The following is a 19546-nucleotide window of genomic DNA, read 5'->3' on the forward strand; positions in this document are numbered from 1 at the left end:
TGAGCAAGAATGAAAAATGTGAACCAATCAAAGATTTTCATAAAGTCCTTTGCTAATATTGCTTTTTTCTGACATTGAAAATGTTTTATATTATTAGATAAAATAAAATTTAAAAAGATAACATATAAAGGTTGGATTTAGTTGATCTTTGAAACATTTTAACAGCACATCTTATATCACAGACCTCAGTATTCTCAAGTTTTTAAAGTCAGGTCAGAAGGTTTTTCTTGTTTAATCTGGTAATGTTAACTTTAGGCAATATTTAAACCTGACCATGAAACAATTTTCAGGTCATTTTTACATATGGTAATAAATCTAAAACTTTACGTCTAACTTGGGAGAAAATCTCTATATGTGAAGAAATAATTTTATTCTTTGTTATTCTCTAAGTACTTAATTAGTATCTACTCTGTGCAAAGCAACCACATTGGGTGCTGTGGGAAGGAGAGAGACTAAAAGAGGCATAAGATTTTACTTAATTATGAGGAACTTAAAATGTTGTTGAGGTAGATCAGTAAACAAAAAACGTTTAGAGAACATAGTAGTATAGTATGAATTAGCTAACCATTTTCGGAGAGGAAAAATATCCATGCAAACTCATTAACAAGAAAGAAAGTACTTAGATAAGAAAGCCTGATGCTGATGTTTACATTGAATTTGGATAGGTAGAGAATTAAAGGAAAGATTTTGTAGGTTAGAACTATATAAATAAAGATATAGGATGATTATATATTTGGTATCAGTGGAGGAAGGATGATTCCATCATTAAGATGATAAAGTTCACAGGAAAAGCAATTTTATATTTGAAGTAACTGAAAGTAAGTTTAGGTAAATAAGTTAAGAATCATATGGAATGCCTTGAATGCTGCCGAGAAATTTTACTTAACTAAAGAGTAGATAGATTTTTTTTTTTAAAAGAGACAATTAAGAGCAGATAGATTTTTTTAGACAAGAAGTGCAAATAAGAATTATTGTGGCATTGATGTGTCAGGTGGGTTTAAGTAATGCAAGACTGGATGTCCAGAGGGCCAGAAAGAGGCTATTAAAGTAATCCAGGTATGAGGTGTTAATGGCTTCCTGGAGAATGGAGAAGAGGCAAATCCAGTAAAAACAAAACAAAACCTACTATCTAGAAATATTTAGATATTTTACTGAGATCATGATTATTGTTAATTTGCTAAGTATTATGATGCATTGAGAATATGGCATGTCTTTCATGTAATCATCTGAATGCTTTCTAGATAAATTGAATTTTTTCTAAATTTTAATGATTCAAATAAACTTTTGGTTGGTAAATTAGGTTTTCTTGAGATTACAATATAATGAAAAAGTATTTTTTTCTTATAAAAAGAATTTATATTAAAAAGGTACAAAAGTTTCCTGAATATCGAGTTTCTACAGACCCCAAAATTGATAAGAAAATAATCCGATTGGAGCAAGAGAAAGCCTTTAACATCCTAAAGAAGAACTTGGTAGATGCTGGTGGTGTTCTTAGGTATGATGTTTATATAGTTCTTTTTTTATAAACTGATTAACTCCATTTGAATGAACGTGTTGTGTAAAATAAGTTATAATTATGCTTTCCAATTATTTAATTAAGAAATGGTTTTTTGGCCTGACCTGTGGTGGCACAGTGGATAAAGCGTCGACCTGGAAATGCTGAGGTTGCTGGTTCAAAACCCTGGGCTTGCCTGGTCAAGGCACATATGGGAGTTGATGCTTCCTGCTCCTCCCCCCTTCTCTATCTCCTCTCTCTCCCCCCTCCCCTCTCCTTTCTAAAATGAATAAATGAATAAATAAAAAAAAAAAAAAAAAAAAAAAAAAAAGAAATGGTTTTTATAAGGTGGATATCTCACTGGTACCCTAGGTATTAAAATGATTTGCCACTGAATAAGCCATTGAGTTTATCAGCCAAATGTCATAGCTAAATCAGGCTAAAGGATTCTGTATATCAAAGGAAGTTTTTTCCCCCAAAATAACAAATACATACATAGCAATGCATTTCACTATATATTTATTACTTTTTTTCAGACAATAAGAACTGAACTTGCAGTCACCTGAATATTTTTTCAATGCATCTTCAATTATTTGTGGCAGTCAGAAATGAATTCTAAGCCCTACACAAAATTCTGTTTTATACTTTTTATACTAGTCATTTTAAAATTTTTATTTAATTTTATTTTTTATTAGGTTTATTGGGGTAACATTGGTTAATAAGATTATATAGGTTTCAAGTGTCGATTTCTATGATACATGATCTGTAACATAGCATGTGTGCCCACCACCCAAGGTCAGATCATCTTCCATCACCATATATTTGACTCACTAAGGTCTTAAATAAGAAAAAATATAAGCTTTCTTTCTTACTTATTTTTTGTGTGTTTGTCAACCCAGGTGAAAAAATTGTAATTGCTTTAGGGGCTTAAAGGTATGGACCATAATTTTTGTGTGAACTTAAAATTTTTTTCATTCATAAGAAATAGGCCCTGGCCGGTTGGCTCGGTGGTAGAGCATCGGCCTGGCGTGCGGAAGTCCCGGGTTCAATTCCCAGCCAGGGCACACAGGAGAGGCGCACCCATCTGCTTCTCTACCCCTCCCCCTCTCCTTCCTCTCTGTCTCTCTCTTCCCCTCCCGCAGCCAAGGCTCCATTGGAGCAAAAGATGGCCCGGGTGCTGGGATGGCTCTGTGGCCTCTGCCTCAGGTGCTAGAGTGGCTCTGGTTGCAACAGAGCGACGACCTGGATGGGCAGAGCATCGCCCCCTGGTGGGCGTGCCGGGTGGGTATTGGTCGGGCGCATGCGGGAATCTGTCTGACTGCCTCCCCGTTTCCAGCTTCAGAAAAATACAAAAATAAATAAATAAATAAATAAAATAAAGAGTCAATAATTAAAGCCTTCAGTTTGGAAAACATTGCATGCAATTTTTAAGTAGGCTCCATTTTACACAATATCAGTCGTTGCAAGCATTTTATATAAATGTATCAATTAAAACAGTGTCCTGGCAGATCAGTTCATTTTCTTAGCATTTTTGTTGGTTGTCTGGCCCTTTGGGGTGACAGGCACTGGAGCACTGTAGAGGCAGTATGGTGAGCTCTTGTCAGAGGAGATTCTCCCACATAGCTCGGTCTTGATAAACTACAGTGTGTCTGTAAAGTCATGGTGCACTTTTGACTGGTCACAGGAAAGCAACAAAAGACGATAGAAATGTGAAATCTGCACCAAATCAAAGGAAAACCCTCCCAGTTTCTGTAGGATGATGTGGCAGCATGTGCGCATGCTCAGATGATGATGTAACACCGTGTATACAGCAGAGCAGCCCACGGCCATGCCAGTCGAGATGTGGACGGTACAGAGGAAAGTTCAGTGTGTTCTGTGACTCACTAAATTTGAATCCATGACCAAAGTGCAACGTGAATATCGGCGCGTTTATATCAAAGCACCACCACTTAGGAATAACATTACTCGGTAGGATAAGCAGTTGAAGGAAACCAGCAGTTTGGTGGAGAAACCCGTTCTGGTAGGCCATCAGTCAGTGACGAGTCTGCAGAGGCTATAAGGGATAGCTACCTAAGGAGCCCTAAAAAATCTGTGCATGAGCCCACATCAAACTGCACTGAATAGGTATGAAACTGGGAGAGTTTTCCCTTATTTGGTGCAGATTTCACATTTCTATTGTCTTTTGTTGCTTTCCTGTGACCGGTCAAAAGTGCACCATGACTTTACAGACACACTGTATTAACTATATCCACTGTTTGGTTGGAAGGATAATACCTGCAACAGAGAAATTGTAATCTGATGACAAAGTGAATAGAATGGGAATATACATGATTTAAAAGATAATGGTGTAAAATTGTTTTTATTTTAAGATGAAATTTACTTAATATGAGATTTAAAATACCATGTCAGGCCCTGGCCGGTTGGCTCAGTGGTAGAGCGTTGGCCTGGCGTGCAGGGGTCCCGGTTCGATTCCCGGCCAGGGCACACAGGAGAAGCGCCCATCTGCTTCTCCACCCCTCCTCCTCTCCTTCCTTTCTGTCTCTCGCTTCCCCTCCTGCAGCCGAGGCTCCATTGGAGCAAAGATGGCCCGGGCGCTGGGGGTGGCTCCTTGGCCTCTGCTCCAGGCGCTAGAGTGGCTCTGGTCGCGGCAGAGCGACGCCCCCTGGTGGGCGTGCCGGGTGGATCCCGGTGGAGCGCATGCGGGAGTTTGTCTGACTGTCTCTCCCCGTTTCTAGCTTCAGAAAAATACAAAAAAAAAAAAAAAAAATACCATTTCATATATACTTAAATATACTTAAATTCTGTACCCTCCTTAACTTTAGGGCTATAATGAAAAGTCTGTACAAAAGAAAAAAGATTTGTATTTAATTGAGTTTAAAGCCAATCTTAGAAGAGTTAAGCAGAGGACATTTTAAATTTATATTTAATATAATATATAATTTTTTCTTAAAATATTATTTCTTTTCCTGATGAATATTATAACAGGTAATTATGATTCTTGCCTTTGTCAGGTGGTATGTACAGTTACCTACACAGCAAGCTCATCAGTATCACGATTTAGAGACTCCTTCTCTCCCTTTGTCACCTTCTCCTTTTCCTGTGTCCTCTCGTGAAGAAGAGGAAACTGCAATTAGAGATGAGAATTGTGCGTTACCCTCACGTCTACATCCTCAAGTAGCACGTAAGATTCAAGAATTAGTATCCCAGGGAACAGAACAAGTGTATACAGTAAGGAAACAGCTGAGGTACGTAGAAACAAATTGTTTTTCTATGTTTTTATTTATTTATTTTTGTTGCTTTAAACAATACACTGAACCTTGTAGACATTTTCTGGGAGATATGGTATTAGAGTAGAAAAAGAATATCGTTTATCAATTTATTAAAATAATCTTATTTAGTAACTGATCATTTTCGAGCCGATGCTTGGCAAGCCACGAGTAATGATTTGAATTACTCATTTGAGATATTCCATATTCTGACTGACCAACTATTTCTAAATGATATATGAATTGAGTTATATAATAAATACCTGTGTAGGAAACATCTTTATAGATTCAAGGATTTTTTTTTGGGGGGGGGGGTTTCCTGAAGCTGGAAACGGAGAGAGACAGTCAGACAGACTCCCGCATGCGCCCGACCGGGATCCACCCGGCACGCTCACCAGGGGGCGACGCTCTGCCCCTCCGGGGCGCCGCTCTGTCGTGACCAGAGACACTCTAGCACCTGGGGCAGAGGCCAAGGAGCCATCCCCAGCGCCCGGGCCATCTTTGCTCCAATGGAGCCTTGGCTGTGGGAAGGGAAGAGAGAGACAGAGAGGAAGGAGAGGGGGAGGGGTGGAGAAGCAGATGGGCGCTTCTCCTGTGTGCCCTGGCCGGGAATCGAACCCAGGACTTCTGCATGCCAGGCCGATGCTCTACCACTGAGCCAACCAGCCAGGGCCAATTTTTTTTTTTTTTAATAAATTTTAGCTTGAGTAATGGTGGCTTTGGTTATGGTCAGTGGGCTTAATGGTTAATGCAGGTAGAGGCTTTGTTCTGATTGGGCCTACATGACTTAATAATGATGTCTATAAATAGACACCTTTATAAAAAAAATTTTTTTTTAATCTTTTTTTATTTTTTGTATTTTTCTGAAGTTGGAAACGGGGAGGCAGTCAGACAGACTCCCACATGTGCCCGACCGGGATCCACCCAGCACGCCCACCAGGGGGCGATGCTCTGCCCATCTGGGGCGTCACTCTGTTGCGACCAGAGTCATTCTAGCACCTGAGGCAGAGGCTACGGAGCCATCCTCAGCATCTGGGCCAACTTTGCTCCAATGGAACCTTGGCTACGGGAGGAGAAGAGAGAGACAGAGAGGAAGGAGAGGGGAAGGGGTGGAGAAGCAGATGGGCGCTTCTCTTGTGTGCCCTGGCTGGGAATCGAACCCGGGACGCCTGCACGCCAGGCTGACACTCTACCACTGAGCCAACCAGCCAGGGCTTAGATTCAAAGATTTTAAAAGCTCTAGGCCAACGTACTTATTTTAAGCTATTGAAATACAATTAAATTTTATTACAACAGAAGAATATGGATAGTTCTTTGTCTAATGAAATCTTACATGTAACACTCTGGTTTTATTGATACTAAGGATATAATAATTAACTATTATTATCAGGTAGCACTTAACATGTGAGTGCCAGGTATTGTGCTCAGCACTTTATATACATGATTGCGTTTATTTTTTTAATTTTTTTATAGAGACAGAGAGAAGAGTCAGAGAGAGGGATAGACAGGGACAGACAGACAGGAACGGAGAGATGAGAAGCATCAATCATTAGTTTTTTGTTGCGCATTGCAACACCTTAATTGTTCATTGATTGCTTTCTCATATGTGCCTTGACCGCGGGCCTTCAGCAGACCGAGTAACCCCTTGCTTGAGCCAGCGACCTTGGGCTCAAGCTGGTGAGCTTTTGCTCAAACCAGAAGAGCCCTCGCTCAAGCTGGCAACCTTGGGGTCTCGAACCTGGGTCTTCCGCATCCCAGTCCGACGCTCTATCCACTGTGCCACCGCCCGGTCAGGCTATTTTTTTTTTTTCTTAAGTGAGAAGCAGGGAGGCAGAGAGACAGACTCCTGCATGCACCCTGACAAGGATCCACCCAGCAAACCCCCTATAGGGTTATGCTCTGCCCATCTGGGGCCATTGCTTTATTGCTTGGCAATCAAGCTATTTTAGTGCTTGAGGCAGGCCATGGAGCCATCCTCAGTGCCAGGGACCAACTTGCTCCAACTAATCCTTGGCTGTGGAAGGAGAAGAGATAGAGATAGATAGAGATAGAGAGAGAGAGAGAGAGAGAGAGAGAGAGAGAGAGGAGAGGGGGAGGAGTGGAGAAGCAGATGGTTGCTTCTCCTGTGTGCCCTGAATGGGAATTGAACCAGTGACATCTAACACCGGGCCAATGCTTTATTGCTGAGCCAACTGGCCAAGGCCTCATTTATTCTTGACTATAAAGTTGGTTTATTTATCCCTGTTCTACACATGAGAAAACTGAGACTCAGAATGGTTAAATACCTAGCTTAAGAGGTAGAGGCTGAACTGCAATTTAGGTCTGACTCTACAGCCTGTGCTTTTTGACATGATTTCTAGTACTTAACTGACCTTGTTTATACTGGTTATTGTGTAGTCTGATCTAAGTAACACAGTGAATATTTCCTAGGATTATTTCTTAATTAGTACATTACTTTTTTATTTAGTAGATTTCTTAGACATTTTATATTTATTTTCATTTAGACATTGTTAGACTAGAACCAGAATTTGGTAAAGCCATGCACTATTTATTAAACCTGAATCTTAAGAACAGAAGTATAATTAGAGCTCTGTGATATGTCAGTATAATGTACAAAGTATATGTGTGTGTGTATAACTTTATATTTTCTTTGTTTATATACAAATTATTTAGCAATACTGCTATTTCTTCTCTTTTGTCTACTTGTAAAATGCAAGTAGATCATATTTTAATACCATATTGATGCTTTTTGGAAGCAATGTAACATGATATTGATGCAGATAATCTGAGTGTAGCCACAAGCTCTCTTACTGGATAGGTGTATAATTTTTGGCAAATTACTTAACTTCTGCAACCCTCAGTTCCCTTATTTGTAGAGTGGGAATGCTAACTGTACCTCTCTCAAAGGGTTATAGCAAGAGTTAAAGGAGATACTTGATGTGGGGTCAGTGGTGGGACTCAAATAATTTAACAACTGGTTCTTCCCTAATGACTGTTTTAAGTATAAAAAAATGATATACTGGAAGTAGTTTATTATTTCATGCACTTAATACTTAAAAAATAAGTACAATAAAAGAGGTACACAAAATTAGATTCGATAAGAAAGTTTTAAAATACTAATGAAAAATATTAAATAATACCTGATAAAAAGCAATAAAACTTATTTAAATATTTCCAGTGCCAGCTTGTCACCCCCTGGTTGTTTGGCACTTATTCTCTTTACATTATATGTTTGTTTACTGAAGTAACAAACACAAGGGAATTAAAATGTAGTATTTCATCAAAGGTATAAGGTATAATGAGTATTTTGAAATGAATGAATAAATATTACAAGCATAGTTCTGTCCAATTTTTTTTACCTATGGACAGAATGAACATAATGGCTGGCACTTAGAATACGCTGTTGCACAGATGAACATTAAAAAAGAGTAAGGAATGTAAATTTGTGATTTCTACATTAGGCAGCTGCCCAGGCACCCACTTTAGAGAGAACCCTGATTATAAGTGCCATTTTAACAACCAGCTTGCCGAACTCAACAAAAAATTAGGTATCGGTTCAGCTGAACTGGTGCAAACCAGCTGAATCCCACTGTCTGAGGTATTCAGTGCAACCTGACCTAGTAAGCATTCAAAAACATACTTAAATTGAAAATAGTGATTTTTTTATATTCATAAAAATATAAAACTCACTTTAAGATACAGGTTTTGGGGTTTTTTTCCAAGTGAGAGGAAGGGAGCTAGAGAGATAGAATCCCACATGCGCCCCTACCGGGATCCACCTGGCAACCCTTGTCTAGGGCCAATGGCTCTGCCCATCTTGGGCCATGCTTACAACTGAGCTTTTCTTAGCGCCTGAGGCAGAGACTCCACGGAGCCATCCGCAGTGCCCTGGCTTATGCACTCAAACCAATGGCTGTGGGAGAGGAAGAGAGAGAGAGAGAGACAGAGATAGAGAGAGAGAGAGAGAGAGAGAGAGAGAAAGAGAAAGAGAGAAGGTGGAGGGGGGAGAACCAGATGGTCGCTTCTCCTGTGTGCCCTGACTGGAAATCAAACCCAGGACTAACACACGCTGGGCCGTTCGTTGCTCTACCACTGAGCCAACCACCCATGGCCTAAGATACACAGTCGTTTATTATGTTTCTTTAATCCTCATGAATACTATGATTAAATGTATGAGAAAAACTAAAAGTAGAAAAATATAAACTACTTATAAAGCTGTAAGTCATACTTTATACAAGTTTATGCCAAAAGAGAACCTTCTCATGAGATCTAAAGTAAATTGCTAGATTATTTATGGTTTATTCCATTTTATATTCTCCACAGAAAATTTGTGGAAAGAGAACTATTCAAACCTGAACAGGTACCTGAAAGGCATAATTTATCCTTTTTTCCAACTGTGAATGATATAAAAAATCACATCCATGAAGTACAGAAATCTTTGAGAAACGGAGATAATGTGTATAACTCGGAGATTATTCCAACAACGGTATGATTAAACTATAATTCCTTGTTTTATTACAGAATCTTTCTCAGCTTCTATTTCTATTTGGATTAGTAGTGTTGATTACTATTAGGACATGTAAATAAATATAATATTAAAAAATAGGGTTTTTCCTTAAAATATAAACATTATGAACTCTCAAATGATGATTTGACTAAATTTTTGTATTACTCAAAAAGAAGAAAAACTAGTGAATTTCCAGTTCTGACTCTAATAACAATAGTAATCTTTATCTAAAAATTGACATAGTTCATCTCTGTAAAAAGCATATCTTATTCATTTAACAGGCTTATTGATTACGTGCTGTGTATATCTTCTAAGTAGATGGGTAAATTTAAATAAAATAGTTCAGACTTCAATAAAGTAATAATTTTAGGTCTGTATGCCATATGTGGATATTAATGTTTCCTTATCTATAATAGTTTCCCCTGAATATTGGCCACGTCTATGAAAAATTTTCCTGCTTTGAAGAGATTAATATCATTACACAGAAGCTACTAGTTGTAATGTGGGCAGTGATTATGGCTTTAACATTTCAGCAACAATAGTCTTTGCTCTCCATATTTTTACTATCCAAATTCAGTAATTGAATAGATTTAGGTTTTTGGTTTTTGTTTATTTTTTAGATTTAGACTTTTTTATAGCTAGAGCTACTATTCTATGCTATCCAAAACTCATAATTACTCACTATCCAAAATTCAAGAACAAGAACAGATTTGGTTAGCAATGGTCCTTGCCACCTATACTTGCTATCCAAAGTCTTGCTATCTGAACTTGGGAAACTAAGGCATTTGGATAGTGAAGTACTGTATTTTTTGCTCCACAAGACACACTTTTTTTCCCCTGTAAAGCCAGTAGCCAGGGCCACAATCACAGCCGCCTGGCCCATGCAGGTTCGCATTAGATTCGGACAGACGGTAATGAAACAATGGAGCCAAGAACTGGTGGGCCATTAGCATTAATCCTAGCTTGCACCCGGTGGGCAAGTAAAAACACACACTGGGTCCAAAGCCCACTCACTCAGTGCTCACAAAACTACTGACTTATCCAAGTTTCCTAGAATCAAAGGTTTCTAGCTCACTAGCCTTATTCACCTCTGTTCCCCATCTCCTTCTCTCTGCACAAACCCTGCACAAACTGGTTTCTCCTTTAGCACTCCACCATCTTGGCTGCCTCTCCTCTCCTCCACGTGGCCTTTCTCTGCTCTCTCCTCTAATGCTAATCTCAGGAACTGAGAGAGAGCAAGCTCCCGGTCTGCCCCCATTTTATAGTGTAGAAATCAAAACCTTTAATCCTATATACAAACAAGGAAGTCTCTGATACAAAGTCACTTATCTGAAGCATAATGGGATTCCTCATGAGAGTGCACCACCATACATCAAAAAGGGTGGAAAAGGCTTAGTCCTAAAACCAAGCCCCAGGCTACAAGGATCCTGCCTGCCCACAGCCCGCCCCCAACACACATTAATATAATCACGCCCATCCCAAGCAATCACCTGGGCGATGGGCTTCCATGTGGGCAGTGCCATCTTTAACAAAGTGAGCATAATATATTTTATCTGCCCAACATCCCCCAAAAGTGGAGGGGAAAATGCCCATGTGTCTTATGGAACAAAAACGACGGTATTTTATTAAATATTTTAACACACTATTTGGTTCAGATTTTTTTTTTCTCTTATTTTCCTCCTTACAACCCTAGGTGTGTTTTATGGTCAGGTGTGTCTTATGGAGCGAAAAATACGGTATACTTGTGCTTTGAAAATATGAACTATTATACTGTGACAATAAAATGACAGTTGTATTGATATTTTAAAATGTTTTTTCAATATTTATTGAGGTGAATGTTCCCTTTTTAGCTTCAATGGGCTACAGACAGTGGGGATATTCTCAGAGAGACTGTCACAGTTACGTTTGCAGAAGGTAGGTTATGTTTAATGCCTTTAAAATATCAAATCTAAGAATGCTAAAATGGGAAGACAGTTAAGATATTATCTCATCAAATGTTATGGATAAGGACACTATGGCCCTAAGAGATAAGAGCAACTATGTTAGGATTTATCAAAGAATTCCATCTATTTAAATTTCCTCTTTTCTTTATTTTTATTTTTTTAGCAAGAGCAAGAGAGGGACAGACAAGGAAAGACAGGAAAGGAGAAAGATGAGAAGCATCAGCTTGTAATTGCGGCACTTTAGTTATTCATTGATTACTTCTCATATGAGCCCTGACAGGCAGAGGGGGGCGACTCCAGCCCAGCCACTGAACCCTTGCTTAAGCCAGTGACCTTGAGTTCAAGCCAGACCTTGGGCCTAAAGCCAGCTAAGATGGGGTCATGTCTATGATCCTGCGCTCAAGCCGGCGACACTGCACTCAAGCTGGTGAACCCATGCTCAAGCCAGATGAGCTTGTGCTCAAGCCAGCAACCTCAAGGTTTCAAACCTGGGTCTTCAGTGTCCCAGGCTGATGCCCTATCCACTGCTCCACGACCTGGTCAGGCTTAAATATCTTCTTATAATCAGTATTTTTGCTTCTTTATGATTGAAATTTAAGTCTGATTACTACCACAGTTTGCTATAAAGTTAGATTAATTCCAATAGTAATAACCCTCAGATACTGTGATCAGGAAACTATTGTCCCTTTTGTATGGTTTGCTTTTTCTCATATGTTCTTACTCCTATGTTGCATCAAGATCCCAAGCTGATTTCACCTCTTTTGTTCTCTCTTCTAGAAATGTCTTTTCTCCTCTTTTGCATGGCAAACATCACTCAGTACTCAAATAATAATCTCTTTGGCTTTAAGTGCTCTCTTAACTTTATCCCCTATAAAGTTAGGTATTCACTCTTTTGTGTTTACATTTTTGTTTAACATGGTATCCTTTTGTTTACACATCTGTATCTTTCATTATGATTTGTATTTTATTCAAATTAATTTACCTGATTGTGGCAGAGCAACGCCCCAGATGGGGAGAGCATCGCCCTGTGGTGGGCGTGCCAGGTGGATCCTGGTCGGGCGCATGCGGGAGTCGGTCTGATTGCCTCCCCGTTTCCAACCTCAGAAAAATACAAAAAGAAAAAAAAAAGAAAAAAAAATAGCATGTTGAAGGCGACAGAAAAAAAGCCAGTGCTTAAATCCATCTTTGTCTAAATCCACCAGTGCCATTTTTTTCCTTGTATTTTTCTCTTGTATTTTACTGAAGTGAGAAGCAGGGAGGCAGAGAGACAGACTCCCACATGTGCCCAACCGGGATCCACTGCACGCCCACTAGGGAGCAGTGCTCTGCCCATCTGGGGCATTGCTCTGTTGCAACCGGACCCATTCTAGCACCTGAGGCAGAGACCACAGAGCCATCCGCAGCACCTGGGCCAATTTTGCTCCAGTAGAGCCTTGGCTGCAGGAGGGGAAGATAGAGATAGAGAGAAAGAAGAAGGGGAAGGGTGGAGAAGCAGATGGGCACTTCTGTGTGCCCTGGCCAGGAATCGAACCAGGGACTTCCACACGCTGGGCCAACGCTCTACTACTGAGCCAACTGAGTGATTTTTAAAAATCACTCAAGGCCTGACCAGGCGGTGGCGCAGTGGATAGAGCGTCGGACTGGGATGCGGAAGTACCCAGGTTCGAGACTCCGAGGTCGCGCGCGGGCTCATCTGGCTTGAGCAAAGAGCTCGCCAGCTTGGACCCAAGGTCGCTGGCTCCAGCAAGGGGTTACTCGGTCTGCTGAAGGCCCACGGTCAAGGCACATGTGAGAAAGCAATCAATGAACAACTAAGAAGTCGCGACACGCAACGAGAAACTGATGATTAATGCTTCTCATCTCTCTCTGTTCCTGTCTGTCTGTCCCTGTCTATCTCTGCCTCTGTAAAAAAAAAAAAAAAAAAAAATCACTCAAGGCCCTGGTTGGCTCAGTGGTAGAGTGTCGGCCTGGCGTGCGGGGGACCCGGGTTCGATTCCCGGCCAGGGCACATAGGAGAAGTGCCCATTTGCTTCTCCACCCCGCCCCCCTCCTTCCTCTCTGTCTCTCTCTTCCTCTCCCGCAGCCAAGGCTCCATTGGAGCAAAGATGGCCTGGGTGCTGTGGCTCCTTGGCCTCTGCCCCAGGCGCTAGAGTGGCTCTGGTCGCAGCAGAGCGATGCCCCAGAGGGGCAGAGCATCGCCCCCTGGTGGGCATGCTGGGTGGATCCCGGTCGGGCGCATGAGGGAGTCTGTCTGACTGTCTCTCCCCGTTTCCAGCTTCAGAAAAATACAAAAAAAAAAAAAGATCACTCAAAAACCAGTATGAAAGCAATAGTAGTTGTGGGTAATTGGTTTTAGATTGATTTAAAGAGACGAATATTTTGGGGTTAAGATAAGATTTACATGAGAAGGAGTCAAATTCCCTAAGGATAATTTACTTTAAAATTGAGATATTAAGAAAACAGATTTTTACTTGTATTTATTCCTTAATGAGTTACTGGAGGAAATTTAATACTGTTATTATTGAGGACCTGCTTGCTTTATACCAGGCATTGTCCTAGGCACTAGGGCTTCCAAAGTAGCCTAAATTAAAGTTGGTCTTTGTAATAGAGAGGCTCAATGGTTTTCCCTCATCTAGAGAAGTGTAGATATAATCCAAAATCATGGCATAGAAAATGGACTTGATCAGAGATATAGATGTAGAGTCTTTCAAGGAAAAAAAATTATTTTCTACTTCCTCTTAGATATATTGAATTAAATTTAATAGAGGTTTAACCTAGGAATTTATATATTTTTAAAGTTCCCCTAATGGTTTTGATTATCTACCAGGTTCTGGAAATAGTGACTACGTAACTTCTTCAAGTCCTCTTCAAACCCTTGACCTTATTTCCTATTCCAATTCTGATAGTTAGGATTGTAATAAAGAGGAGTATCCTAGAAGCCATACATTTTTTTTTGTTTTAATACCTTTTTTAAAATATAATTTAGGAAATTCACCAGGAGAATCAACTACTACCAAAGTGGAAGCCAATCAGACAAGGCGTGCCCTGTCTCCAGAACCAGCCCACTTGCTCTCCTCGCTTTCTTCATTTCCACCAAAAATATTCACACAACCACAGGTAGAAATTCCGTAAAATAGCCATATTTGAGACCCTTTCCTTTCTTTTTAATTCTCCCTTCTTCTTTTCTTAGTGGTTTTACAGCATTGTTTTAGAATTATAATAATGATGAAAGATGTTTTCATTATTAATTTCCTGAATTTTGTATCATGATTTAAGATGATAATTTAAACAGTGTTTTGAAAAAGTTTGAGTTGATAATGCATACAATAAAATTTAGTTGTACTACTTTTCCTTTGGTTCTTGTTTCTATCCTCACTTAATATTTACTATAACTATATTCATATTTTATTTCAATTTTGTGTCAAAAGAATAATATATCCTGTGAGAATTTACAGAATAAATTAAAACATTTTGATGTAATTCTTTTTGGTTTAAAAGGGTTTACAGTTGCAACCAAGATTCACTTCTTCTGATGGATCACCAGCTCTGATATCAGTAAATAACTACCCTTCCTCCAGTCCTTCAAGACTTCTGGATTCAGTAGGAAGTGCTGTAATGAATGATAATTCTCTACAGCTTGGTCAGAGTCACAGCCTTGAAGTAGATACGTGCCTAACCGAAAACAATAGTATTGTCTCTACCATGAGTAACCTTCCAGGACCAGATCAAAATCTGGCTACAATGGACCAGTTGGTGGATGTGGGAGATGTTGAGGATACAGAGAATCTGGAAGGAAGTGTTCATCGGATTCTGTTGGGAAATGTGCGGACCATTCCAATACAGATTATAGACAGCCACCCAGATCTTAGTAAGTTAAAATCAAGTTACGATGTTTTAAAACTTTATAGCTATCACCACTATTACAACTATAGAAAAAAATATTTCTACTCAGTTGGTTTATAATATATAAAAGAAATCAAGTATAAAACTACAAGAAAAAGAGAAAAATTTCATAAGCATAAGTTTTAATAAGTTTTAAACTTTTTTTTTTTTTTTTTTACAGACAGAGCCAGAGTCAGAGAGAGGAATAGACAGGGACAGACAGACAGGAACAGAGAGAGATGAGAAGCATCAATCATCAATTTTTCATTGCAACACCTTAGTTGTTCATTGATTGCTTTCTCATATGTGCCTTGAGGGCCTTCAGCAGACCGAGTAACCCCTTGCTCGAGCCAGCGACCTTGGATCCAAGCTGGTGAGCTTTGCTCACACCAGATGAGCACGCATTCAAGCTGGCGACCTCGAGGTCTCGAGCCTGAGTCCTCCGCATCCCAGTCCGATGCTCTATCCACTGCGCCACCGCCTGGTCAGGCCAAGTTTTAAACTTTTAATTTTGTTTTCTAGTGTGATTATTTATTTTCTTATTATCAGAGTTTACATGGAAAATCTGTGATGTCTGATCAGAAAGGTTATTTTAGAATGCATGAAAAAGATTAAAGAAACTTCAAGGAAAACTATTTAGTGTAGTAACTCAGTATATTATGGGAAAAAGTAATATATGCAATGAAAATGGAATGAAGTGTGCAGATATAAAGATTAAAATGTTGAGTTATAGACTTCTACGTGGATTTCTATGGAAATTGAAAGAGAACTAGTAAGACTTGGGGATTTGGATTTAATACATAACTTTGTTTACCTTCACTTTGTAATGAATCCAGCCCATATAGTAATAAACTGTTTACTACTACTTGACCTATTTCACTTCTTTTCCCAAAAATTGTTTTGGATTAGGCACTTATTGTGGGAAAAGATTTGTAGTTTGCTTTGAAGAGCAAAATCTTCATAGCAGTTACCTTAGAACATATATCTATTTCCCCTCCATTCTTTATTTATTCATTTTTATTTTTTTTAGAGAGAGGAGAGGGAGAGAGAGAGAGAGAGGGAGAGAGAGAGGAGAGACAGAGAGAGAACGGGGGAGGAACTGGAAGCATCAACTCCCATATGTGTCTTGACCAGGCAAGCCCAGGGTTTCGAACTGGCGACCTCAGCATTTCCAGGTCAGCGCTTTAACCACTGTGCCACCACAGGTCAGGCTTCCCCTCCATTCTTAATCATCATTTTTCTGGGTAAGGGGAAATGTGAGATCGGTCCTTCTACAAAAGAATCGAGAATCGTTGTCTTTTAAATTTATTGGAAGTATTACATTTATCCTGAGGGCTGTGATAGTTGTCACTACTGAGGAACTTCAGTAAAAGGGAGCAAAATGGGGGCCCTGGCCAGTGGTTCAGTAGAAAGAGCATCGGCCTGGCAAATGGATGTCCAGGGTTTGATTTCCCGTCAGGGCACACAGGAGAAGCACCCATCTCTTCTCTCCCCTCTCTCCCCCCTTTCTTCCCTCTTCCCCTCCTGCAGCCAGTGACTCGATTGGTTTGATTGGTGGCCCAGGCACTGGCGATACTCTGTTGGAGAACATCAACCTCAGGAGCTAAGAATAGCTTGGTACTAGAGCATTGCCCCAGATGGGGCTGCTGGGTGGATCCCAGTCAGGGTGCATGCAAGAGTTTGCCTCACTATCTCCCCTCCTCTCACCTAAAAAGAAAAAAAAGAAAGAAAATAAAAAGTGAGAGAAATGGAATATACTTGAATTAATCCTCATAACAACTTCATGAAAGAGTTGAAGGTGTCCTCATTCTACAGATGGTGAAACTAAGACTCAACAAAATTAAGTAATTGCCTAAGATCACATCTAGTGACAAAGAAGAAATTTAAATTCAGATCTATCTGCTTCTAAAGCTTTTTCATTCTAACATGCTTCCTCCCTCTGCATTGTGCCAAAGTATATATTTCTGGGATCTCTAATTCAGATTGCTTTAAAGGGACCCTCTTTAAATCTGAACTTACATATTTTATCAAATTAGCTCATGGTCTGAGGGACTACTTCACCAGAATATTTATTCTCATGGTCATTTAAATCCATCTTCTACTGATTTTCTCTATGGCTCAAGTCAAACTGTAACATAACCATATGTGACAAGCGTTAGGTGTGTTCACCACACTTCTCTGAATAAATATGGTCCCTTTAACCTCAATTCCCTATAGCAACTGAAAAACTGCTGTTTCTGAGAAGGAGAGAGAAAGATTTTATTTTATTTAGATATTCTTCTGGCCAATTCATAACAGTGCTGCTGGTGTTAATTTGGTCATAAGTTCTTTGAAGTCAGAATGGTAAATGCATTCTGAAATATTTTAGATAAGCAAACATGCAGAGCTATCATTTAAAGATGTGGTATATTTTTTTCCTGAAGTACTGATGTAGTGAAGTTTCTTTAGGTAGGGAAAATTTTCTTAATATATGACCACATATGGAAACCATATGGGAATGGTAACGCATCTATGAGTTTGTGATACATATGCCTGCTGTTTGCAAAACAAATCATTTTGAAATAATGGAATGTTTCCTGGCTTTTATTCACACATGCTTTTAAAGACAATTATCTTTAAATATTAGTTATTTCTCATAATTTTCTCAGATTATAGGCTGCTTTTTTGTCAAAATATCTTTATAGGGGAATAACTTTATAGTTTTCTTGTCTCTTTTTTTTTCATTACTAGAAGCATGCTGAAGGAATTTAACATGAATGGCTATTAAGGTGTCAGAAGCACTAAATTCTCAAAGATACCAACTGCTCTTCTAAATTACTCAGTTTTTTTTCCGAACTATGGTTTTATGCTTTGCTTCTAAATTCATATAATTCTAAAGATCCCAGTTATTAACCTTGATGGTTTTTCTTTTATATTTGGTTTTAAAGTTGAAGAAGATCCAGAAGGTACCATTTCTGTGAACCCAGTTAAGCAAGAACCCAAAGAACCAGCATTGTCTATGGAAGTGAAAACAAAGTGTGGACTTTAAGAAATTATCTGCTACATAAATTACTGAAGCTTCTCAGGATTACAACCCTGGTGACTTCTGATGTCATAGAAAAGAAGGTGAATATTGTCAAAGTTCAGCAATGTGATAAGTGGACTGAAGACTGGTTCGATGATCAGCTTTCATTTAAAACTGATATATTTGTTGCCAATTCCATATTTTTACATTGAGATATTTTATACCTCTTATTTTGTATAATCTTATGCTTTTTGAGTACCTGATAAGGCCAGTATTTCAAAAAGTCATCTTAATTTATCCATCATAATATAGCCTGAACACAAATAGTATCTAACATATCCCTTGGAAATACCCAATTTTGGCTCTTAACAGATGAAAAGGAACAAAAACTCTGTGTGTGTGTGTGTGTGTGTGTTATGACATTTTTAATTTCTAAAAGAAATTATTCCCTCTTTAAAGTTGTAAAGAAAAAATTTAAATTGGCAGGCGGGTGAGAGATTTGCAATCTGTCTCATTTGGAAAAGATAAAACAATAGCTTTCACTTCATAACACGAAACCCAGCAGTCACATCTGTGGAAACTGTGTAGTTGCATTTTAGTTTCGTCCACTGTGGTTATTATACTTATAACTACAAACCAATAGCATACTAATAATGGTATGAAATTTAAAGGATCTTGGAAAGTACTGAGAATTTTAACTTGAATTAATAAGATAAACAACAGAAATAAATGTAAATACTGCATGGATTTATGCAGTATTGTAGTACAACTATAATGATGGGTGGAAAAATGTAGAAATTGAGAGAATTCTGAAAGAATAATAGAATAATATGTTGTTTACAGATAATTTGGGGGATTTTTTTATATCAGCAGAGGAATTTTTTCTATTTTATGTTGAAGTCTCAGCTTTGGTTAGAAAAGAATTTGGGTTGTATTTATTTTTCTTTGCCAGAGTTCTTCCTGAATTGATGGTATTAGAATTTATAGTACTTCAAGGTAAGTATTTATAGTTTAAAATTTAGTTTATATCAAAACTTTAAAACAACTGATGTGTTATATACCGTATTTTTCACTTCATAAGATGCACCTGACCATAAGACACACCTAGGGTTTTAAGTAGGAAAATAAGAAAAAAAATATTCTGAACCAAATCATGTGTTAAAATATTTAATAAAATACCGTATATTTCACTCCATAAGACATATGCGCATTTTCCCCTCCATTTTTTTGGGGAAAAGTGCGTCTTATGTAGCAAAAAACACGGTATATTTGTTTGTTGAGTAAGTATGTTTACTTCAAATACTTGAATGTAAGCTTCTGTTCTAGAAGGTTGTTAAACTAGAAACATCAATTTTAACTGTCAAGAAATCAACCTAAAGACCTTCCCCCCCCCCAGAGACCATCTGTGGATATATTTAAAAGTGATAAGGATTTCAAATGGATTTTAAT

At 38.7% G+C, this 19546-nt stretch overlaps 1 protein-coding gene across 1 annotated transcript in view; it reads left to right on the plus strand.

The window, feature by feature from the left end:
• CARF (calcium responsive transcription factor) overlaps positions 1 to 19043 on the plus strand; it is a 63051-nt gene extending 44008 nt beyond the window's left edge. Inside the window, 8 exon segments of the mRNA XM_066279153.1 lie at positions 1352 to 1495; positions 4507 to 4740; positions 9085 to 9247; positions 11119 to 11182; positions 14198 to 14328; positions 14710 to 15079; positions 18021 to 18100; positions 18102 to 19043. Coding sequence (XP_066135250.1) covers positions 1352 to 1495; positions 4507 to 4740; positions 9085 to 9247; positions 11119 to 11182; positions 14198 to 14328; positions 14710 to 15079; positions 18021 to 18100; positions 18102 to 18140 — 1225 coding nt within the window. The 3' untranslated portion in view covers positions 18141 to 19043.
• Positions 19044 to 19546: the final 503 nt, after the last annotated feature.

This window comes from Saccopteryx bilineata, chromosome 5 (assembly GCF_036850765.1).
Source record: "Saccopteryx bilineata isolate mSacBil1 chromosome 5, mSacBil1_pri_phased_curated, whole genome shotgun sequence".
In the NCBI taxonomy this organism is placed as follows: Eukaryota; Metazoa; Chordata; class Mammalia; order Chiroptera; family Emballonuridae; genus Saccopteryx; species Saccopteryx bilineata.